Below are 26,287 nucleotides of genomic sequence, written 5' to 3' on the forward strand. Positions count from 1 at the left end.
CATATTTCAAAACTAATGAATTTTACCATCACATAATAGTGTTATATTAGTATGATATATTCCTATTATCACACATAATTGGACAGTACTTACCACAAAAGAAAGACTACATGGTGTATATATATAAAAAAAGTAACCCAAAATAATATTATAATCTAGTGGCTAGTCATGAAAACACCAGAGTAAACTTGGAGCAAGTCATCTGAAGTCACTAAACGTGCTCTAAATTTACACCTATGTAACTAAAATTTTAATCTTAAGGTCAGTGATTCACCACACTGATCAAAAGAATGTAGTGAATATGATATGGCTCATTTTATAGTTGTAAAAATTTTTAAGTGTTAAAAATACTAATCTAGATGACATGGGATGGTTGCTCCTTGCGTTCAGAGCATCACAGGACAATGGATGGAATGAAATTAAACCTCCTCAAAGGGTACAGCAGAAGTTACATATTCATAAATTACGTAGGGTACAGCTACATATTTTAATTCCCTTGTCATATTCACAAATACACTGTTGCATCATTAAACAATGAAGATAAAACTTCGAAAGCACTACTCCTGCAAAAAAAACTAGTTAAAAATGCTAAAATAGATCACAAAAATTTCATAGGGAACTCAGTATTTTTTAAATAGAACCATGTACAATGTACACAAAGCCTTCCCCTTGTAAGAACTTATTTTAAATAAACAAACTAGATTTCTAATTTACCATTCATCATCACTGTACTTCACCTCCTTAATCAACATGTTTTAGCACATCTTAATTGATTTTTAACTGATTTTTTTGGCACTACAGAATCTTAGGTCTCTCCTTTGAATACAGTAAACATATTTTGAGGTTACGCTCCATACACTCTGGGCTTCCAGCCCTCACAGTAAATAACAATAAGAACAACAATGCTGTCTGCATTTAAACTATCTGTCTTGTCTCACGAACTATTAAGATTAAACAAAGTTTGATACTGGCTTAGTAGTTACTCTCATAGTAACAGCGTCACAGTCTCATATTACACAGACAAATAATGAGATACCTTTTTTTAAATATCTTTTTTCATGACCTATGAAATAAAGCAAAGTAGACAGCAGAAAGAAATCGCAGCTCATTCAGAATCTCATCAGGACATACCATCTCAAGAACTGAAACAATGAAGAATTCATAAACAGAGGTGTTAAAGTCATGAAGGCATTAATATGCTTAAAGATCTACCAAAAAAGCCACACATTTAGCAGTCTACATGCTCCTATACTGAAATGGGCACCATAAACTCAGAATGTCTCATGATATCAAGTGTACGGAGCTATAACTGTGGACTAAACTTGAAACACTATCATTAATTTCTGCTTCTTCTCTTGCAAATCCCCAATAAATATGATAAGGTCCTGACAATTATACAATTTTAAGATATACTCATAATGCTTTCGCATAATTTTTCTTCACTCTTACCTCTGCATGCACATAGTTCATACTATGCAACTAAGAGTGGATGACTTAAACACTCCACTCATTTATTGGTCTTCTATTGTATTTTGCTTCTAAATGATCTGATAGCAAACTGTTTTGAAAAAACAGCAAGATAATCCTACAGTATTACCTTAACTTTAATCTTTGTAAGAACTTCAAATTTTCTAAAATATTTTCAGGACAATGTTTCAGAATTGCTTTTTTCATACTACAAACTCAATCATATTAATGGAGGTTATCCATTATGATTATTCCCCATTAACACTGGCTATCCTTCATCCTCTAAATTGAGCTGAAACAATTACTGATTACTTCCAATAAAAACCTTAAATATTTATGTTCATTGACATGAATAGAAAAAGCTTAAGTTTTCCCTGATGATTAGGAAGAAACTTCTCTTCCACACTTTCTGCCTGTACAGAGTAGTAAACATATTCAATTTCAGCTGAAGCTGCAGCATACACGTAAATACTGTACAACTGTTACTATGTCTTATTAGTCTGACTATAAAACCGTGAAGCATTACAAGAAGATTAGTTTACTGACTTATCTAGCTTTTAAATAGAAAATAATGCTACAAAAGCACTTGTCTTTTTCCCACTTTGTCCTAAATTCTAATACCAATGCCCTATTCACACTTGAAATTTGGTTATCCTCTCTCATCAACTTCCTTGAATAATAATATATGAGAATATATTTCCACAGTAGCTAATGGAGACATTCCTACAAATCAATGTGCTGCAGTGATACAGAAATAAAAGCTTATTTCACTGTAATGATGCTTCCAGACTTCCCTCAAGTCAGGTGGTTACTTGCAGTTAATGATCTGTGACATACCACACAAGTAGTCCTAAAAAGACTTATTATCCACTGCATGTGCAACAATATTTGCTTTATGGATGGCTAAATGAATGAAGACATTCAATGTAACTGTAAAAGTAAAATCAAAAGAAAACTTACAAGTAACATGTTTTCTTTGAGTAAAAGAGCTGTGAACATTTTCCATTAATACTTAACCTTTTGCTGGAGCAGTGCAACCACATATAATGCTTGAATCCATAAAGCCCAAGAGCTGCTCAGGGTTAACACTGATTAACTGTCCCCAATCAAATCTTATAACTTTTAAAAATTTCAGAGAGCTTCGCTCCACTAATGAAATCAAAATGCATTTATGTCATATGGCAAAGGTGGGAGCAGGGCAACTTGCAAAGAAAAGAAATTCTGTCCTGTCTAAAAAACAGGTATTTTATTCAATCCAATAAAATAGATACTAAATTGATTGGGTTTTAAAACTACGTATTTTATGCTGCACTGACTTCCATTAATATACTAATAGAAAAGAATTGCAAATTAACTCAAAATAAGCTACAACCCAACAATACAGTATCTCCCATGACTCTCAGACTGTGCAGACATTCACACATTTTCTGTTTATAATTTTTTCATTTACTAGACTCAGCTTTTGTCCACCATATGTCCACTGTAGATTAACTATTCCCTTAGGTACAATTAAGGGCTTTCCATTTGTTGTAAGAAGACCTAAGTATGAAGGACGCAGCCAGAAAAAACATTTCTACCTAAACCAAAAACAGAAGCACATTCAGCCTGGACTATGGTTTATGCAGCATCTTTTTTATTAGACGTATGTCTACATTGCTAAATAAACTACAGACAAAATCCATGGAAACAGTAAGAGATCTCTCAGCATTTCATTTGTGTATTATTATAAAAATAGGATACATATACTGTTCTAACCTTTGTATTTAAACAGTTTGCTTCTACTTCCATTTTTCAATTACATCCTTTAAAGATTTTTCTGAATTTAAGTATAACTGTTAATGAATGAGAATATATTATTTACCAGCACTTCTGTCACACTGGCGTATGAGTTTCAACTACACTAACAGTATTCTACCGTGTCTTGGTTGGTCGTAGCAGGCAAAACATACGTGCACAAAAAAAAAGCTGAAGTGCAGCCTCAAGATTTTAAGTGCAGGAAGAAGAAATCAAGTTATTCACTCTCACTAAAATAAAAAAAGCGTAACATAAGAACAGTCTATCAGTTGGACTAGTTCATGACTACCTTCACTTTCTTGTTAAAGCACCATATGATCCAAATGAGAAAACATTAATTTCAGCAAACACTTCGTACAATATCTAATCTGTCCTGGTTCAAATGAATGAAAATGCATTGATTTTCATAGAATGGCACCTGTTTATATCAGGGCTCTGTCTAGCTGTACAAATCTCAAACGCATGGTATAACAGTAATATATCTTCTGCGGGCAAGAGGTACATGTTATTCAACTTCAACCCTGTACCGAATCCCATACTGTGGCAGAACACAAATCAAAAAGCAAACTCGCTACTAGTTAATCCTATCTGTGTTGAACATCAGAAACTGGTCTTAAGACAGGCAGGGCAGAAAATTATGATAATGATCATTAATTATCTTTTGAGCAGCATGACAGAAAAGATTTCCCCTTTCCACTCTGTTAGTACTCTGGCACAGGCCACTTGGCTTTTGAGAGCCACCATCAAAATCTGTCCTGCTCCAGTAACGGCTGCAGCCCTGGAAGAAAGTAAAGAAGTCTAAAAATCTGCCTTTAACCAGCTTATTTAGCAACTGCTCTGTCCACTGTCACTTTCCACCCAAGAGATCACTTTATGAAGGATTCTAAAAGAAGGGTCCAAGTAAAACATGGGCTGATTTGCAATCAGACGGAAGAGATACATTTATGACAGTGTATTACATGGAGATTGGGGCCAGAATGGAGTATGTATGCACAGATCCTTGCAATCTACCATGCCAGGTGTTTTCCCTTCCCAGCCAATGGAATATGTCTAAGGAAATACTACACAACAGCAACAAACCTTCTTTCTTTTGTTTTGTAAAATTTTCTGTAAGATCAGCTACTTTCTAAAGAACCACACTTGAGGCTCAGGCTCCATTTAAGTACCTCTGTGTGGCATATATCACAGTTCATTAGACTTGCCCACATGGCAACTTAACAGACATAACTAAATAGATCATCTCAGCAGTGATGGTAGCCAGCACTATTGTAACGCCAAGCATGATTTAGGATCAAAATCTCACAAGACAGATGCTTTCTCAAGCAAGGTAATTTTATCACTCAAAAATGCGTGTGTTTCTGGATTGCTCCCATCCCTAAAGTAATACAGAGCACATTCAGACACTGGGTTGGAAATATATTATTATGGTGAATAAAAGATTGTTTTCACCTGTGACTTTCCCTTTCATTATTTTTAACAAGAAATTAATGAAATTAATTTAAAAAAAGTTACCCAACCATTGAAACAAACAAATTCATAAGACTGCAATTTTCTATTAATCTTACAAGTTTGCTGAGACAAACATTCTATACATATTTTAAAACAGGGTAGCATTCTACATTTATTCAAATGAGTTGGTAAATTGACCGTAGCACAGGACAAGGTTTTCTTTTTAAGAAGTCTCTACATGTAAGTAGTTTACCCTCCAATCCCAGGAGCGCGTGGAGGCTCAGGTGACTGGACCTGCTGTCCAGCATACAGGAACTTTAGTTTAATCAGGCACAAGACTCAAAAGAACAGGGGTCTTTGCATTTGCTGCTCAACACTTGTCTTAATTTCAGGTGAAAGACCTAACAAGTGCAAGCCCACAGGAAACAAGAAGAGAAAACAGCTGGAGGAGGTTGGGACGGACAAGAGAATGAATGCATAGTTCTGGTTTTTAGTAAGCCAGAATCTTAAAATGAGTATTAATGAAGACATTTACTGAGTACAACTGGGGAGACTAAGCCTGTTAAGGCAGTAACAGAGTCCAAAAGCAGACAGGGTATGTCCTGTTACCAGCCAGATTCACATTAGTACACAGTACACCAAACATTCATTTGTATCTGGGCTGAAAAATGTTTCTTTCTGCGCTCAGATAAGATAGGTAAAAACATTTTACGTTGTATGTAAATGCAAGTTAAAGGGTACACTAAAATGTAACCTTTAAACTTCCCAGTGTAACAACATATCACTTCCTGTTCAGAGATAGCACTCCAAGATCAATTAATCATGGCTAAGACGAACAAACGGTCAACATTCTTAATTAGTGTTGATGCATTCTCCTCTGTGCCCTCATCTGTCATGAAGACTGTTTAAAAATCTGAGTTATTAGTCTTTATTGAGGAGTGGATCTGGTTAATATCTCTAAGAATAGAAATCATTCATCCATCCACTATACACTGGTACCTGATAATTCCTACAGCCTATCTAAGCTACAGATAACCACTGCCCTAAGACCATCTTGGTAGCTATAAATCAAAATGAGTGTAGCTCCCACGGGTTAATTTTTGTTTACAATATACCCACTGAAAATGTTGGTACGACACTTGAGGAGTCTGCTCATAGATTAGTGCAGAGAAAAATATATAAAGTAGTCAAGGCAAAAAGGAAAGAAACACATCAGTCATACAAAACACAGTAAAATCTCTCTAATTCACACTAACGACTAAAAGATCCAATGCAATTACTGAACTTTGTCAATACCAAATTTAAGTAAAGATGCTAAGTGCACAAAACCCAATCAATTCACTTGATAACTATAGTTCAATTTATCCTATAAGTCAAAGTATTTGACAGCAACATATCTACAAAAGTTTTAAGTTACTGCATTAAAACTCAAAAACATTGTTAATCACAACAATACTGTTTACTCCCTTTTTTCTGGTGCAAATGAAGTGGTATAAGCAACACAGAAATAAGCACATTTCAAATATACTTTTACTAAATAAGACTAAAATACCGTAAAGTAGTTACAAGGAAAATTAAATCTAAGATTCAATGTAAACTGTAAATTTTAGTATTGTTAAGATATTATGACTTACAGTTAATATGAAAAAGAAAAATTCTACATTAATTTTTATAATTCCTTTTGTTGTTTACTAAAAACACAGAGAGAAATCTACGGACAGACAGAGAATTAACCAATAATCGGACATAAGCGCAGGAAGCAGGTCTAGGTAAGGTCTTGACTCAAATCAGTTTTCTACTCTGTGACCAAATGGGCAGGTCAGGCTACGGAAATAAAGGTATGGGAAGGAAGACAGAATGGAAAATAGAAGTAAGCACACAGGAGGAAGACTGTCATCTTAAATAAAGTACCGCTTTCACAAAGGAGGACTGCATCTCTCAAGCTCTTGTTCCCCCAATTATTTTTAATAAATTAGTGCGCAATAACAGCCCTTCATTTTAGATAATACTGAAGAAAAGAAAAAAAAAAAAAGAGGGGGTGGAAGATAAAAGAAGGGTGGAGGAGGTCCAGAATTTAGGAGATCTCAATTCATGCTACTCTATTATTTTCAAATAGATTTCTGATGGGTGAAAGACTGGAGAATGATTGGAGCTTTGTATGCAGAAATTACCTGTCCAATGTTCCATGAGTAAATCAATCTCTTACAATCATAACAGGACATTTCAATAAATTGCCACCACTCTGATGTTAATTATCATGCTTTAAAGACACAGAGAGTAGCTTACTGTGTTCATGCTTCTAATCTACTGCAATGTGCAATAAAATAGAATAGTCAAAACTGGCACTAGTTCATTTAGATCAGCACTGAACAATTTCTTCAAGTTTGGTGGAATACTGAAGAAATTCCTGCAAACTTAACACATTTAACAGAATGACTACAAATTGGTACAAAAAACCACTGACAAATCATGAAGTTTTACAGACAATTTAACAGCTAGTACACAATTATGCACCACATACTGTTATACCTGAAGTAATTTGCTTTCAATGACAAAATTACCTAAGGAAATTATTTTCATGTAATAGGATTCTTCTGTACAGTTTTCTGTATTTCATTGTGAAGAAAAATATTTTTCATTGTTTTCTTCCTTTTTTTTTTTTTTAAATTATAGCTTTATTCCTGTTTCTGAAGCACTACATCAGAGATACCAGGTGTATTAACCCCAAAATGGAAAAATACGCATTTCTTTCAGACAGTATCAGTAAGTGAAAAGAGTCAAATGAGAGCCTAAACCCAAGCTACGTATACTTAAAATAGCAGCACTAAATTTAGGCTGATGGTTTCAGCTGGGCTTCCAAATTCTTATCTAGTTATCTAATAGTGGCCCACTGCTTTCCAGTTCCTATGAATGAAAATAACTGCATTCTTGGCAATTTTTGAAAACTTTTATCAGAAACAAAGGTGTTAGAATAACTTCCCTGTGGATATAGGCTTTACTAGTCTTTAAGTAAGCATACCTGGATATTTTCCTAAAAGACATGTATAACCTAAGAACCAAGTACAATCCTGAGGCAGATACTAATGACTAAAAGTATGTCTCCTGTATGATGCATGAGGTCAAATAAGTTCATCAATACATCAAATGGCTTTGCTTGGTTTTAAACCTATTATTGCTCTTGCATTGTGTACGAGTGTCTTATCATTGAGCAAAGAAGTTGAGCTATTCTGAACGCAGTGATTCCAACTGAAGACCTTGTTAATACTGGTAGCTTTGTCCTTTCACAATATGCAAGTCAACACCACACTTCTATAAAACACCTTGTTTTCTATTTATGTAACAACAGGAGCCTGACCTCTCACAGGCCATTAAAATACTGAGGTGGAAGCCCTCCTAGATATTCTTCTCCTTTTACAGAATTCAGAAAAGCTATACACTTCTAAAAGCTTAATTTTTATCATACTGAAACAAAAATAAAGAAAAAAAAATTACCTCTGTAAGCAGCATGCCCTGCGTGCTCAACATATGCAGTAACAAAGATCATATGAAAGCAATAGTTTGCTTTTTTTTCTTTATACACAGCTACTGAAGGAAAACAAGGTAGCACGCATGTTGTTCCTTCACCTGCTATTTTCATAAATAGTGACAGTGTCAGCCTTTCACCAGTCAGTGTCAGCCTTTATCTGGAAATTCACCTATTAAACCTCACAGTACCCCCTGGAGGCATAAGTCAAAGTCAGTTTGGATGGGGCTTTCAGTAATCTGGTCTAGTGGAAGGTGTCGCCTGCCCCTGGCAGAGGGATTGGAACTAGAGGATCTTTAAGGTCCCTTCCAACACAAGCCATTCTATGATACCATATTCTATTTGCAGATGCTCCCAAGGAAATACTTGGATTTCAAAGAATAGCAGGCATGTGTACAAAAAAAAAATGTATATACTTAAGGTATATAACACAGATACAACTCCTTCAAATGTAAACCAGTATCAGATTTTCTACCTCCATGGTGTCTTTCCAGCAAAAGAATATTATTTATCCTACGTTACAGTGTATCTTACTGTAAATACTCCATATGATTTGCAGAACTCCAGCTAGGAAATCCAATTTCGGGTCAAAATATAAATCAGTGAAAAATATTTTTCCTTTGAATTTCAACAGAATCTGTATTATTGACTCTAGTCTGCTAGAGTACAACACTGTCTATGTTATACTTTCAGAAGTGCTATTTATATATTGTAACTCTAAGAGCTTCTGTTTTCTTCCCAGAAAATAAGCAGTCTTTCATAATTAATATCATAAAATGTTACAGCATCACAGTAGTAACACTACTGTTAGTGGTTCTGAATGAAAGTGTTGTTTCTACATTGTTTTCAAATGCTTTTAAACAAGGTTAACTTGCTAGATGAGGTCTTTCTTTGAGTTTGTTCCTGATATGGATATTGCAATATGGACACTAATTACTTGGAAAGTCAAAAAAAACCCAAACAAATCTGTTTTTTGTTGTTCAAAAAAACATGTTTACATTGTTAAAAAAAATCTGTATCTGTTTCCACCACTTTGTTTCTAAAATTGATTTAAGTTGCTTTTATCATCTTCAACTAGAAAAAGGGTAAGAGAGCCAGGATCAAGGTCTCAGATATGTTAATACGGATGTTTCTGTAAGATTTCTTAGCTGGAAATGGGGGAATTTGGACTCCATCTAATTAGGAAACTAACTAGGTGATGGTTATGTAAAGTAGCATATTTTGGTGGTCAGGACAAAACCATTATATCATACTTACGCGATCAAGAAGAGGACAGGTTAAAAAAATCCCAGAAAAGGAAATAAGTAACCTCATATGCAAAACTACAGATAGCACGCAAAAAAAGCCTAATAAGCAAGTCATAAATATTATGTCTAGTGCGTAGTGTAGTTATTTTAAATAACGCAGACCAGTACTTAAGTTAGCAGTCTCTTGAAATACAGAACCATGAAATATACCTGTTATTAGATCCAGGAATGCTTCCCAGTTCTCCATTCTAGATGCATGCCATGGCTATATCCTGAAGCCCTATCAAACATGGGTGAGAGAGATCTCTTATTCCTGTCTGCTGCTCTCCCAGTAAAGAAAACACAGGCAGAGCGGCTGCAGGCTAGGCAAGGCATGCTGCAGCAAGTCCCTCAACCTAACTTCCCAGAACCAGAATCCTGAGGTACGGCCAAATATGTCATCCGTACGCGGCAACAACACACAAGACAGTATTTAGTTTCATTTTACTAAAGATTATGCCCTGTGCCATATCTTCAATAGAGAGCAACATCCAGAGTATTTCAATTAATATTTAAGTATGAATAACTTACTTTTGTTTCCAACCAATGCCACAAGTGGCTGCGTTTCTGATTCTTCATTCACTTTTTTTACCGCATTATACCAGTCTTCTAAATTTTCAAAGCTCTGACCATTGGTAATATCATAAACCAGGAGAATACCCTAAATAAGAAGATACATTTAAAATGTTAAAGGTTATAAAAATATTTGAACATGGTAAAATTTGCATCAGCCTAAAATATTATTATCATAAAAGCATTAACAAATAACAGCATTGTCTCTTTTGAGGAATAATCAAACCAATCATAAGCTTCTGTAATAAAAACATTTTGTTACAGTATTTCTCCCACATTCCTTGTGTTCCAAATTCAGACGTTAACTGAACTACAAGGGCAGAAAAAAAAATGGCAATTCAGTAAAGAGTACAATTAGTTATATTAGAAATATTCCAAACTCCATATGCTTTACAAAAAACCCAAAAAGCACTTCACAGTAATAGTAAGATAAGAACCACACTGGAGAAGGACTCTTATTTTAGCTAATATTATTTGTAATTTCACTGTTCCCCTTTTGAAAAAAATTAAGATAAAGGCAGTCCAATTACGTTTCTGCACATTGCCACACTGTTGTGTCTCTGCTCTCCTTTGGGAAGAAAGGCCAGATCCCTTCCTCCACTGTTGTAGAAGAGAAGCAAGAAGTACTGGCAGGGTTTAAACTTTCAAAGAAGAAACTAAAAACATGGTCAAAAGTCAAAAAGAAGGGATTCCCATGCATTTCAGAGGTTTTGTGCCAGGCTAAAGTAACAAGTACTCAAAACAGACATAACTGAGGATTCCTCAGAGCTAATATTCAATGTTGTGAAGCACGGCCCATTAATAGTCTAAGTGTCCAACTTCTCCCCTCCATAGTTCTAAGATCAGTTCTCATAAATCACTTTCCTCTCATTATTGAGCCTTCTGCCCCTGCTTTTCACTACACCCTAATAAAGTATCTTGCAAATAAGGAATAGAGTCAGAATTGGCTTCTGTTGCACTTGTTCTCATGTCATTCACATCTGAAAAAAAAAAAAATCCCTAAAACGGCACATGAAATTTTCACAAATATGCTAAAAAATAGAATACATGCAATACAAATACAATGCATACAAAATTAGCTGGTTCAATGACCCACTGTCAATAGAAAAGACTTTTTTCAAGTCAAATTTTCCAGGCATTTGTCTGGGCCCAGCTTTACTTGATAGTTTCATAAGGAGTGTCTTAGATTATAAAACAAAATGCATGCTTATTAAATTAATGTCACAGATGACAACAAACTGGTAGAAACCATAAGATTATCTGAGGAGCGTTTAGATTATATGATGAGAAACAATCTAAAAATAATAGGATGCAATTCAATAAGTACCATGACAAGTTGAAAGGAAGCAATAACCTACTGCACAATAGGAAACACCTGGTTTTGTAACAAGTTCTATACAATAGGATCACAGCCACTAGATCAAGGGATCTATTGCCTTCCACTCAGCACTTGTTAAATCATATCTAAAGTAAATACACCCAGTCTTAGGCCCCTCGAGACATCAGTAAACTGGAGTAAATTCAGCAGAGGGCCACCAAGATGATCAGTGTGGTGCACTTGACCTATGAGGAAAAACCGAGGGAACCAGAATTCTTCAGCATGGAGAGGAGGTGGCCCTGGGAGGATGTAAAAGCAGCGTTCTAATACACGAGGAAGCTATGAAGGACATGGAGCCAGGCTCTTCACAGTAGTGTATGACAGGAGGATGCCATACAACAGGCACAAGTTGGTACAAGAGAAATTAAAACTAGATATAAGGAAAAGTTTTTTCACCGTGAGGAGATTCAAGCAGTGGAATAGATTGCCCAAAGAGGTTGCTCAGCCTCCATCCTTAGAGGTTTACAAGAAGAAACTGGATAAAGCCTTGAGCAACCTCATCCCATTTCACAGCAGACCCTACTTTGAGCAGGAGGTTTGACTAGAGACCTCCTGTGATCCCTTCCACCCTGAACTTTCTTACAATTCTGTGATCAGATCACGTAGCAATAGGTTTAACTCACAGCAAGATTATAGCAAGAGTACATACTAGAAAAAAAACCTGTAGACAATAATAGTGAAATTCTGAAATACACAACCTTCAGGGACAGCAGACACCCCAACACTGGAAGATTTCTGAAGGTTGATAAAAATGAAATAAGACATCATACAGGTATAGCTTTGGAAAAGGGCAACAGATCCTACTGAGATACCTTCAAATCCTATTTCCTTATGACAGCATAAAAATCTATCTCTTTTCCTTCAATTCCATCAACTCCTTGGCAAAAATGAGTTCTTGTTCCTTACATTTACATGGCTGCTATTAATTTCTGAGGAGCAGCCTTCATCAGTACCTTCAAGGAAATTAAGTTATGACACACATCTTTTCCCTTGCTATCTTTCCTCCTTTACTTTACTAATAAAATCTAATATTAAATATCAACTTCCCTCTTCCAATTTTTGTACAATTTATTCTTTAATATCTTGCATCTCAGTTAACTGCTCATGACTATTTTTATAACTACCCAAATGCCTGTGTGTTTTTGTATTTGTCTTTCATAAAACAAGCCTTGCTCTAGGAAGGACATACTGATGTTAGTGGAATGATCAGTGGAAAAGAAGAAACTGAGGCTGAAGGACAGGTATTGTAAAGGTTAAAAAAAACAGACAGACATAAGGCTGAAAGTTTTAAATGAGAAAGTGGATATGCCACATTTCTTTCACCAGCTTGCAAAAAAGCAGAGCAGACTACGCAAACCATCTTCAGCACTGAAGAGTTTAATCAGACTTAGATGTAAGAAAAAGTTAATAGACTCTGAGCATTTAAAGTTGGCCAACTCTGCTTCTAACATTCTTCATCAAAATGCTACCCTGCTACATGTCCTCTTGCCAACTGCAGCCTACCTACACCTTTGGAAGAAAGAGTATTCATGGTAGATTTACTGTGAAAGAAAACACTGAACAAAGTTTGCAGCTAGAGCTCACCTAACTTCCATTTGGTCCCCTTCTCCACGAACTAAACATTGCCTTTAAAGAATATTCTTTTCTTAACCATTCTTCTTTTTAATCTTGTCAATATTTACTATACTTAAGAAACAAAGACGGCAGGTATAATATCTTAGAGATGAAAAAAAAAAAAAAAAAAAAGAAAAGCAGCATGGCATCCAGCAGCACTCTATAAGCAACTTGGTATGATATAGATAATTACTGAAGGACTAGTCATAACCCCATAGCTAAAATTTATTTCACCTTTTTTTATTTAACATAGAATTCCTATCATTGCTTTCACAAAAATACATCATATTTTCCACAAACTTACAGTATATGGAGTACATAATGCGTAAATAGCATAAAAGCTGTTCTTTCCCTATTATGCATGAGCGCATTAAGGTGGAAAATTAACACTGGCCTTTTTACACAAAATTAGCACATTTCTCTGCCATGAAAAAGGCTTGAAACATATGGAGGACAACATGCTGAGAACAGCACGTAAATTCTCTAGTCTCCAGGAACATGGCAAATAGTCCCTGCTTGCATAATTGCACTCTACTGAGTGCTTACTTTTTTTGCTTACATTAGTGCATATGTGAGTGCTTTTTGTTTTGAAGTTATAGAGTATTTTCAAAAATAGGTCACTGGAAACTGAGAATACTACAGAAATGATTTGCTGGTCTCTGGAGAAGGCAGAGTCTGCAGTACTTTTATTCTATTAACAAGCCAATTTATGAGGTAGCATATGACAGCTCTTAAAGATACTTTAGACTAGATATGTGGACAGGGGCAGCAATTGCAGGTAAGAGATGGGAGCGGTTCTGAAATATTTACCATGCAAACAGCAGCAGAACTGCTATTATGGAAGTGTTATAACCAGGCAATATACTCACACAAGACAATCAACATTTAGAAGGTGTCAAGTTTGTGTCAAGATTTGTCACAATAAAGGAAAGCTACAGAAAACACTAATTAAAACCATATGTTTTCTTCTTCAGGTTTATCCTCAGCTGCCCTCAACCTATGACTGACTTTAATTTGAAGGAATAAATTAACTTTCAAATTTTCATTAATATTCATGAAACGTCAAACCAAAATTGTAAAGTTTTTTTTTCTAGTCGCAGAATATTCAGTTTAGCAAAGAGTAACTTCATTATGATATCTTGCACATCTGCAGAAATGCTATTTTTACAGGTGAAAACAGTTTACAGTCTACATACACTTAACCACTGTTGTCCTAATACTGAGGATACGGTCACTCAAATACATGCAGTTGAGTTGCCATAATTGAATGAGCCACTGTCTGTCAGATCAGCAGTTGTAACTGACTATCTGATTACTCTTAGCCTCTCTCAATTCTGAGATACATGTGTCAGTTTTAATCAACACTGACAGAAAGCTTTTCATTAGCACCTTTCATTTATGAAGATCAAAAAGCTCTTTTTCACCCCAGCCTGCAGCGTTCTTCTGACCCATCAGTGAAATTCAGCTACCAAGATGGGAAGCCTCAACTATATTATTCCAGATGAGACAAAGAAGAAAAAAAAAGAAAAAAAAGCAACTGCTTCAAGACAGCAAGTGAACTGCCATTTCTCCAACTGCAACCACACAAGCAAATTAAGTAGGTTCTGATCCTCAAATCTGGCACTCCTATTTTAAAACATGGCACAAGAAATCAGGGACCTTGGTCAAAAAATGGCACCTTAACAGTAACTTAATCAAAAGATCTATCCTAGAGATTTGATTAAGCTCTCATTCAAAGAAAAGGAAACCCCCAGTGGCAAAGTTTGCAGCAAAGTAGAGATGGATGCTCCATTCACTTACCCTGGTATCCTCATCAAATTTCAATCGAGATCAAGTGAACTGCAGATTTGCTATTAAGATAACCTTTTGTACTTTACAAACAAGATGTTTAAAATCCCAGTTGCACCACACATGCCACCAAGTGCAACGCAGCATAGCTACACATGCTTCTTTTGTAGCAACCTTTGCTAGAATTGCGCCAATATTTTAAAAACTTTCTTGCATTGGAGAACCCAAAACTGAACACAGGACTCTAAATGTAGCCTCAAAAATGTCAGAGAGAATGCTAATCACTTTCTTTGATTTGCCTACTTCATTCTTACTAATGCAAGCCCAGTAGCTTTTACTGTTGCAAGGGTGCCTTGCCGACTCACAATTCAACTGTTATTTTTTCCAGTAGGACCTCCACCTTCTTTTCTCCAAAGCCATTTCACAGAATGACTGAGGTTGGAAGGGACCTCTAGAGGTCGTTTGGTCCAACACAAGGACCATTCAAGGAGCATCACCTACAGCTGGCTGCCCAGGACCATGTCCAGATGGCTTCTGAGTACCACCAAGGATGGAGACTCCACAACCAGCGTTTGGTCTCAGTGAAAAAGTGCTTCCTCACGTTCAGAGGGAATCTCCCGTGTTTCAGTTTGTGCCTATTGCCTCTTGTCCTGTCACTGGGCACCACTGAAAAGAGCCTGGCTCAGTCATCTTTGCACCCTCCCTTCAGGTATTTACATACATTGATAAGAACCCTCTGAGCCTTCTCTTCTCCAGGTTGAACAGTCCCAGCTCCTTCAGCCTTTCCTCATAGAAGAGATGCTTCGGTACTTTAAATAGCTTCACGGCCCCTTGCTGGATGCTCTCCAGTTGATTCCCAGCCTGCATAAGGTTATTCCATCCCAGGTGCAGGACTTGGCATCTGTCTTCAGTGAATTTCACAAGGTTTCTGTTGGTCCATTCCTTCAGTTGATCATGGTCTCTCTCAATAGCACCTCCAGCATATTGACCATTCCTCCCCGATTTGGTATCATTTGCAAACTCACAAGCAATGTTTTGTTCCATTGTACAAAGAATGTACAATGTACAGAAAAATGTATGTTCTTTGTACAAAAAAACATGACCTCTGTACCAATCCCTAAGGAATACGACTTATAACCAGGCACTAGTAAGACATTGATCTATGGACCATCTCCCTTTAAGTACAGTTGTCCATTCAGTTTTTCAGTCACCTTACCATCCACCCATCCAGTCTACATCCACCCATCCATCTCTACATTTTGTCTGAATTAATATTATAGGAGATTATGTCAAAGGCCTTGCTGAAGTCAAGGTAAACAACATCCACTACTCCTCTCTCCACAGAGCCAATCATCTAACCACAGAAGGCAATCAAGTTGGCTGGACACAATTTACCCTTGCTAATTCCTTCTTGCTGCCTCTTCCCAGTTACTTTCTTGCTGCTTTGCTGTCCGTTCACAGGAATTTTTATACTTAAAAGGATTTTTCTTTCTAAATACTCCCAATTGTTCTACTTTATCTTTCCTCTTTTTCTTCTGCAAAGTTACAGATGTTCAACATGAAATAAGCTTCTGCCTAGAAACAAGCTGTAAGCAGTGCCTTTACGAATTACTCACGGCGTTTCATGAATAGATGAAAATAAAGGTAGTTTTATGTGTCTTTAACAGGTGCTGTTACAAAGCTAATAGAAAAGTGTCTTACAAGTCAGCTTTGATGCTAAGAAGCCTATCATAGACATTGACAATATATGCCAACAATGGGAGAGAGAACAGCCGTTAGTTCATTAAAAAAATTAGGGTTACAATGAGGATTGGGGGAGGATTAAAGGAGAGGAGATTGGATGTAGGAGTTTTTCTGTTATGTGCTCAGAACGACTAAAAATCGAACTTTTGTAACTTTAGGCTTACTGACATCAATTTTTTCACTTCTTTGGGTCATTGGTATTAACTTTTTGACCTGCTATTGCTGATAAGAAACTCCTAAGTTTATCACCAAATTCAATACAGAAAAACTTAATAGCCTTTTATTTCCTTCATTGAGTTTACTTTGGGCATATGGCAACAATTTGTGATTAATCAAATTCCCTCCGTCATGGAAGCCACTTTCTCCTATTGCTTGGTAGATCTTTAACATGGCAGCAAAATGTTTTTTATTATAAAATAAGAAAATGCTATAAAACAGATGCAACAGCTAAAAATATTTAGACATGTTTTTGAAAGTGACAAAATGTTAAATTGACAAGTTTAGGATTTATCCTATTAACTAATAAATCCTAATCTCCTCAATTAGGCATTCCTGTGCTATACTTATTATTACATTGTTTCTGTCCAATAAAAGTTTTAGGATTCCATATTCCTATTGCTTAAAGTATTGGGGGAAAAATAGGTGCATTTGTTTTATTTTCATATAAATATAACATTTTATAATAAATATGTTATGCCTATTGCTCTCATTACAGACTCCAAATTAAAGAACAGAGCACATTTTAGGATCACTCACGTTAAGAAGTTTGGCATATGGTACATCCTCCTAAATCATCTCATAACTCAAGATACTGTTATAATATTTAGCTCTTACTTAACCCTCCATTCACTTTAAGTTGCATAGTCTACCTCAAGATAAAATTAATTTTCATTGGATAGGAGCTCTGCAAAAATATTTAGCTACCTGGTTGCCTCCTTTTGTTTGCCCTCTTATAACCCCAGTTGCATATATGAGTTTAATGGTGTAGGACTGCTCTTAATTTCCTCCTTCTACTTTTTCCCCCCAGGAGGCATCTGTTCTAAAAGCAGCCACTATATCTACCATGTGGATATCCAAATAGCCTTTACTATTTACTGTGATTGCTTTTCTTAACTCAAGACACAAAGCATGAAAACATACATCTGTTCTTGAGAGTTATTCAGATCTAACAATGTGCACCCTTGCTTTGCTTTTTAAGGCAGCCCTAAAAAATTAACTGCATTCCATAATTAGACTTGCATATTAATATCAATGAAGTTTAGGTTAAGCAGAGATTCAACATTTTTGAGATCTACAAAACAACAACCTGTAAGATACATATAATTTTAAGAACAAAGTTTCAGTGAATTTTATATAATTACTATAGGTACAATTATCATCATTTATACTGTACCTGAGCTCCATAAATATATTTATCCAGCATTTTGCCTCCTATCGTTTGCCCCCCTACATCCCACACTTGAAGAGTAACATTCAAATTTCCTGAAAAAGAAAATGATACGGATATTGTGTAACCTGGAAAATATAGATGCAAATAAAATTAAAGATATATTATCACAGCAGGCAATACAGCTCTAGCACATCAACAGCAATAGCTTTTTACAAGTATACAATAAATAGTAACTAAAGTTCAACACAAAGATGACTGTATCATTTGGAAAAGAGTCACTTGCGTCCAGCTAAGTCATTAAGATACAGTAAAACTATAGCTAAATATTAACATATTTAACATTAACAGAAAAGAGTTGGATTGCATAAAATATAACATTCCTGACTAGAAATTATATAACATATTTCACTGAAGAAACATGTAAAACTACAGAGAAAGTTCTATAGCATGGTACTTGGAGTTGAGATGTAATGCAATTAATGCCAACTTAACCACATTATTTCATACTCTGTGTCCCTTAACTCCCCTCCAAATTTTCTTTACAAATCTAGAAGTGCGGAAAATGTTCACAGTAGCTATGTTTCGGTAGTGACGCTCTTAGTACTATACAGTTAAACAATTAGATAGTTGACAGATTAAAAAATGGAAATACTGACACACATCTAAGTTGAGGATGCAAACTATGATTATTTCCTCCATCCACCACCCCAAAAGCAGGGAACTAAACTGGACATGATTTACATAATTTCATTTTTTAAGAATCTACACCAAAATAGACCTTCCTTTCTACTCTGAACAGTCTTTAGGCTGTGTTGAAACTGTTAACAGGTTTTCAAAAACAAAGTAACAAAAAAAAAAATCAGTATTTACCATCCTACAAGTCACACACACATACTCTGTGAGCTAACAACTCAGAAACCCACAGACTAAACATACACATGCAGCAATGCATGTCACCACATGCATACAAACATATTAAAGTATAATTTGCCTCATTTTGCATGGTGACAACTGTTTTCAGAACTGTACTCATTATCTGGAAGCACCAAACTGTAATACAGTAAGGTCTGATGAGGATTTTTCACATCTACATACAACTCACATGACTTGCATGTAAATAATAATTTATTCACACATATTCATAAATGCCTATTAATTTTATTCCTAGATTAAAAACATCACAACAAAATCAAACTATTTTATGTTATTAACAACCTTATTTTACACAATGTAATCTACTCAGCCATCAATTTATAACTAACATGCTCACATTAGTTATGCACTTGAGTGTGCTCCATGGAAATATATCCCAGTGCTCAGTGAATATTAACAGCAAATTAGAACTATATAGCTGAATAGATGCTACTCGTGGTATTAAATATACCACTTCATATTTTTATGATGCATCTTGCTTTAATCTAGTTAAAAGCACAGATTTCCTCAACTGTTACTCTGGTGTCAAATATATAGAGATGAATGTGAGACAATCTATTCACAGTACTTTTAAAGTACACTGAGTTTTATCTAATACTAAGATAAAGCATTTCTACATGGAGCTTAGTAGATAACATCGTAAACACTCCAGCTCAATAAAGGCAACTTTTCATAGAATAAAAAGCTTATTTGTTTTGACAGTGCATATACTATTAATTATTTTTAAAGCTTAGAACATAAAAGACTGCAAACAATGCAGGAAAGTCTTCCATAAAGCATCTGCTGCAGATAAATGTGAATCCGCTGTCTGAAATGACTATGCATCCTCAGTGGGTAAACAAACTAAACATGCTCAAAAGCTCACCATGCTGCAGTATTCCGCCCCTAAATTGGTTGTATGTATTCTACTGGAAATTTACCATGTCATCCATGCCAGCTATTTGGGAAAAAAAAAGCTTTATAAACATTATCACTTTCAAATTCAACAATTTTCAGATTCTTAATTTCGTGTTCAAATGCTTTAAAAAGTTTCTAACTTTATCTTCTCTCCTAGGAGTAGTAATCATGCACAGCCTACTGGGCTTAGTACCTGGATAACTGTATGAAATCACCTGAGAAACTTTAATGCAGGAAGTAAAATTAAATGGTCTACCGGTGACTGTTCAACTTAAAAATCTACTACTGTGAATTATTTACCTTCCTTCACTAACAACAGAAAAAAGAAACTGGGGAAAAAAGGTTGGAATGTTCATTTAAGGTGAAGTGGTTCTTAATTAAGACCTCACTAATTCCTGAAATTCATGCTGATCATCTCCAGTGCAAAATGCTTCATTTTCCCTTTTTTAAATTAGATCTTGTAATACTTGTCTTGTGGTCAGATGTATTTTGGGGGAGAAAGAAGGATGTTAGGATTATTCCGACAGAAGGAAAGACTCCAGACAATTTGCCTAGCAAATATTTAATTAACAGCTATGATAGTAGCACGTTAAGTTTTCTGCAAAGAGTTTGAAATCTTCTATTTTTTCATAGACTTCAGAGGAACATACAAACTGGAGAACGACAACAAAACAAAAAGAAACTATGCATAATAAGACAGTTCTTAGAAAAAAGGTTAACATACCAATAAAAATAACTGAAGAATCCCATAAAAATAATATGCAATACACTGATAAGGAACAAGAAAGCACTAGCATTTCTTTACTCGGCAGAAAATGCACACAAGTGCGAAGTTAAAATAACTAAGGGAAGACAGTGCATGTATCTAGACTGTTCCTTGTATGTACTGAGACCACTGGGCTGATTCAGTAGTGATCCTGCAGAAGTATACTTGGTGCACTGGTTAACCTTATTTAAAGTGCTGCACAGTCAAGATGGAACTAAAAACAAGAGTCTGCCCACTTTTTGCACTGACGACTTAAAAAAATCCTTTTAACAGAAGAATCCTGTTTACTGGACTGCACCCACAACCTTCCTTAAAGTATTCAACTATGGCTCTTAAGAATCTCTATCAGCAGACCCTCTAACAGATACGCTATTTAAGCGGTAAAAATCTACACTGTGGTTGCATCCAGACTATACAAGACAGTGCATCAATAAATACACTGAAATTGATTTGCATTTGAAAAAATATTTTGAACGAACTGCATGAAGAGAATTTATCAACAGTTGAACACTAAAAGTCACATTGTTCAAAATTAAGCAAAAGATTTACTATTTGTATTAAACCATATTGTTTTACCATATGTTTACTTTTTTCAATGCAAAACTGCATCAGTTACTAAAACAACTGGAGATGAATACAGCTTTTATTTTAAAAAAGGCCAAAAAACAGAAAAACAGTACTTTATTTCACAAGCTTTAGCATTTTAATGCATTTCTAATGTGGCCTAATGTAAACTTCTGGGCAATTCTAGAAATCAGTAACTTAACTTCTGAAATCTTTGCTTACATTTAAAGAAGAAAAAAAAATTCAAATACTGAACCATAGTTATTCATCAATTCTCCTACTAAATAGGAGAAATAGAGGCTTTTTTCCTACTGATATACACATTATAATTCCTGTGCAGCAGTATGAATTAACCTTTCAAGTAAACATAGCAGCTCTGCAGACCCAGAACTAATCAAGAAATTAGAAAAATCCGCTTACTTAAGTAATGCTTCCCATTCCAGTATTTAGAAGTTTTACCTCCCTCCCTCTTCTCTTCCTCCCCTCTCACTCCCCACCACCAGTTCAGCTAACCTATAAAACACAGAAATTCATATATACCAACACACACACATAGGCACAGACAATCTACAGAAAAATGCTTCTTCCTGCACATGAATACATTCCACAAACGTTACTATTTTCTTAGTGATAAATGAGAAAAATACATGTACAGACTTTGCTGCTGTTTTGGTGCTATTTTCATCAACATTCTGATTTTATTACAAAATAAACTGGAAGAAAGTAAAACATGAATGAATCAATAGTTGATAATTTTCCAAATTTTCTACTCAACAAGAATATTTAGAATCCCAGTAACGTACTAATAGCTTTTGTATGCTTAACAGCTGGAAAAAAAACTTGCAAAATACAAGTTCTCAGCATGCACACTACATGATTTGTGTACACGTTCTACTTGCAAGTACTGCTGTTAAGTATCATGCACACTGGTATTTTTAGAGGCATGAGCAGGACAATAAAAAAATTATTCTGTTGACTTTATGGAGAAATAAGCACTGAAATTTCGTACTTTATCACTCACCAGATACTAAAAAAGTACAGCAAAATGGCCAAACCAAAACAGTGAATGCAGAAATAGTCTGGAAAGATGATTCTGTTTCACTTAAGAAAATATATAAACATAATCAAGAAATTATTGGCAATATAATTTTAACAAAATATAAGTTCAAGAACTTTATATATTTTCTTATAATTTCAGTTTATAGCTAAAATGCTTCATTTCTGGGTTTGTTTCACTCTGCACTCTCAACAAGGGAAAAAGACAGAACTACAGAACTTGCATCAACTTTATCAAATCTCACTACAACTTTTAATAATTACACATACTTTTTCTAACGTCTTCTGGTTTCTGGAACTAGAAGAAATTGCATTTAATGACATACTTTCATACTTAGAAACTGAGCAACCACAAATGAATTAAAAGACTTATTTTAAGCTTCCAATTGTTCAGAGACAAACTTCTACCAGCAACTATTCTCTTTTAATTATTTTTTTTGCGTTTTCCATGCAGTGTGCTGCAACTGGCATCTAAATAGTTTCTTTGCCGTCGTGAAGTGAAACATCTTGAATGCTCAAACTGTATTTTTATGAGTGCCGAGGGACCCTAAATTTTAGTGGTCTATTAAATGCCAGCAATTTCATGCTGCCTTGCATAAAACAGCATTCACATATTAGAGCACTGCAACTCCATAGCTGCATTATGCTTCTCTCACACAACTCAAATACAAGTTGTGTATTTCATTTAAAAAAAAATTTAAAAAATCTATTTCTTTCAAAACACTTGCACTTTTTCAATGAATATATTTGAAGTTCCATTTCTTTGTTGTATGTTACATTATCCACGTGGACAGCAAGTACACCCAAGTAGAGATAATAAAAATCACAAATATAGATAGCATTCCTTTTATTTGAATTCAGTGTTTTACTTAAAGATAGAAGCTGTAAATACACAACCCTTTATCACCCGAAAAGAACATACTAACAAAATTTTCTCTGAATAACCTAATTTACTTTGCCATAAAAACCACTGTACTAAGCTTATTTAGTATAAGTTACTTTGAAGAATCTGTTTCTACAAGCCTTACTTCTGCCCAACCTTTCAGTGTTAGTTTTTATTCTCTTACCTGGCAATATTATCCTTTTCAAGAAGAAGTCCAGTCCTATGGTTTGTTTATACTGTTTTCCAAATGTTTCTTGGGCAAAACGCATGGCTAAGGATGTCTAAAACAGAACAATATTAAATTAAGTTGTCGTTTTAAAAAGCAAAAAACCTGATGTTAAACCAAAAGTATGAAATACCATGTAACATTTTTTAAATCAATCTATGCTGACAGTGTTCATGGGTTTGGACTGACAAGCATTTCAGGCAGCTTCAATATAATAAGACTAGGTGGCAAAGCCTACTATATGCAAAAAGCATCAAGGCAGATACTTCCTTTGTATTTCTAAGATACTGTGGCATTCATACTACAAAATATTACACAGATTTGAATGAGGTACCATTAGTACGCTCAAATTGACACAAATCTAAGTGACACTCAACATACCTGAAGAGCCTACTATTTTTAAAAAGCGTTTATTTCCAAAACAAGGGTCCTTCCCTGGTACAGAACAGCATGATCCAAGACCAACTTTCTGGGAGGGAACAGAGATCTGCACAGTGCACAGTCCCACAGGGGCTCCAAAGTGAGTCAGGATTCCTGCCACTGTACATCAAAGTTTCAGGATCAGGGATAACAAAATTTAAGACAGGAAGAGTACTTTTTCATACACAGAAAAAACTAAAATGTTAAGAATGTACATTTGCAGAATCATTCCTTTAAGCAGAACTTTGGAAACTTATTTCTTCAATTTATATTTTGTGGATTTATGAAAGCAGATACACTGTTGACCTAATAAAGAATCAGCTTTTACTACATACTGCTAAAAGGATACACAACTAACCTACATAAAGTAATGAAACAAGGCATTTATATTCTTTCACTAGCAATTTAAGCTCTCCACACAAGGCAAAAAAAGAAAAAAAAAAAAAGGAAAAGGGAAAGAAAGAGGAAAAAAAGCCCCAAAATCTAAGATTAAAAAAAAAGGAAAGGAGAAAAAGAGAAGAGCAAATATAAAGAATACAAAAGTTTGTATTATGGAAAAAACTTAAATACTATATTAAAAATTAATGTTACATAGATAAAATACATCCTACATCAAATTAGTGGCGTGCACTTACAAATCTCTTGCTGACATGACATCTGAAAATATAATAACAAAGTAAGCGCAGGGAAAAAAAAAAATCTAAATATGCATTTACATTTATAGGGGGGAAAAAAAGCCTAACAGCCTCACAAAACCCTTCCACTGAGAAAACTCAAAATGGGCAAGTAATTTTTTTGCCAGCTTTCCATTTGTCAAGACCTGAAGAGATGAGCCACAATTCGATTATTAGAAACTGCTGTTAGAGCACATTTAGTTAAAAACGCAATAGCAAAATAATGCCAATAGTTATGAAAAATGAGAATAGGCAAGTTCTATTAATAGAATGTTATAACAAAGATCTAAATTATGCCCATAATGTCAAATGTATGCAGAAAGAAAAGGTAATTTCCTTTTTTTTTTTTTGCACTAAAACATGATCATCAGAGCTCCATCCAGTATTAAAGCTCTAGTATGAACAGGCAAACATTTATTCAAACTATTAATTTCCTGTGAAGTAAATAACACAAGATTTACTATTTTCCTTTTTCTATATCACATTTATATTCCTATCACTATCTATATATAGATAGATATACAGATAGATAATAAATGACATTTTGATATCAGAAGATATGTTTAAGAAGTAGTAAAAAAAAAAACCAATTGAAGACTTTGGCAACATTTTCATGTACTTCATTGAACTCAACCCTTGAGAGGATTAAAAATAAATAAATAAATGGGGAAAAAAAAGCAAGTAAACTTGAAATAGCATGAGTAGGCTTAGATATTTATATTACTGTGGAAAGGGTAAAGACCACAGAGGACAAATTGGGAGAAGGTTCTTCTGCCTACAGATATGTGACAGTAATACCAACAACATGCACAAAATAAAATTCAACACAGCTTTAGACTGTAGTACTAAAAAAATCAGTAGAACTAATTCTTTTAATCACAATAGTTAGTACGTCAAGATTACAAAGACATTAATTTTAATCTGTCATGACCTTAAATACGCAGATAAGAATAAAAACATTGCAGGAATACACCATACAGTCTTTTCCTTGAAATTCTCCTTTTTGGAAAAGTAACCAGTACCCAGAGTACAGATTATAATATCATCTGACTATATCATAGTATTCTATATTCTCTAACACACTAATTTAGATCCCCATTAAATAAGCAACCACTCCCTTCTTGTTTTAAGGGCTCAGTAAATATTAGCTTTATCACTCTGTGACACTCAATATTCCCTGAGGGCTTCTAGGGGTGTTAGTAAAAATAAACAACATACATTCAATTAACAGCCAACCAATAAGAGCAGCAAGTAATCAACAGCACGGCAAAGTTCTCTTAAACAGTTTTCCTCTGCCATGCTCTTGAATGCAAAGGAATTTATAGCAGAAAATCATTGACTAACTCCTTTTTAATTTTTTTTTCTAAAGCTCAAGAAAGGTGTTGGATTACCAGACTAGACTCTATTCACAGAACAAGCATTTATCCACAAAATACTAAGAACAACAGTTCAAACTTCTCCACAACAGTAAACAGAGAACTTATATCAATGCATATTCAAGTACCCCTACAATGCAAATACTCCCTTCAATCCTAAAATTGTGCTCTGCCATGCCTGCCATAAAAGATTCTGCATGACAGTTTTGCCTATAAGGATATGTTGAGTACAATCTATGTAAAAAGTAACCAAAGTTAAATAACTGTTCAGTAGAACTGTAGTTGTAAAAATAAATAAGTGATTAGTGACCATTTTTAAAGTAAGATTATGCTCCATTCATAAAATTTCAGCCATTAATCTAAAGATCAGAGGATAGTATGATATCAAGAAATCTTTGTTCCTTCACATCTGTACTAAGGCAACCAGGCCACCAACTTTCATAGCAGTCTTTCCATTAGACCCAGTTTGGCAGGTTCACACATTTGT

General features: G+C 34.9%; 1 protein-coding gene across 10 annotated transcripts in view; it reads right to left on the reverse strand.

Annotated features, from left to right (window-relative positions):
- The window catches only part of RAB28 (RAB28, member RAS oncogene family), a 67,007-nt gene that overhangs the window by 35,753 nt on the left and 4,967 nt on the right, over window positions 1-26,287 (reverse strand). For 7 of the 10 annotated variants that reach the window (XR_012587057.1, XR_012587060.1, XR_012587058.1 and 4 more), the window contains exons 2-4: window positions 23,289-23,385; window positions 18,009-18,097; window positions 10,051-10,180 (exon numbers count right to left, since the gene is read on the reverse strand). Coding sequence is in view for 5 of the 10 variants with exons in the window: in XM_074587608.1 (XP_074443709.1) it covers window positions 10,051-10,180; window positions 18,009-18,097; window positions 23,289-23,385 (316 nt within the window). In the remaining 5 variants the exon portion in view is untranslated. Of the gene's footprint in view, window positions 1-10,050; window positions 10,181-18,008; window positions 18,098-23,288; window positions 23,386-23,711; window positions 23,871-26,287 lie in introns of all 10 variants that reach the window. The other 3 variants (XR_012587061.1, XM_074587611.1, XM_074587610.1) reach the window with 1 other exon arrangement.

The sequence above is a fragment of the Larus michahellis genome, chromosome 5 (genome assembly GCF_964199755.1).
Source record: "Larus michahellis chromosome 5, bLarMic1.1, whole genome shotgun sequence".
Taxonomy (NCBI): domain Eukaryota; kingdom Metazoa; phylum Chordata; class Aves; order Charadriiformes; family Laridae; genus Larus; species Larus michahellis.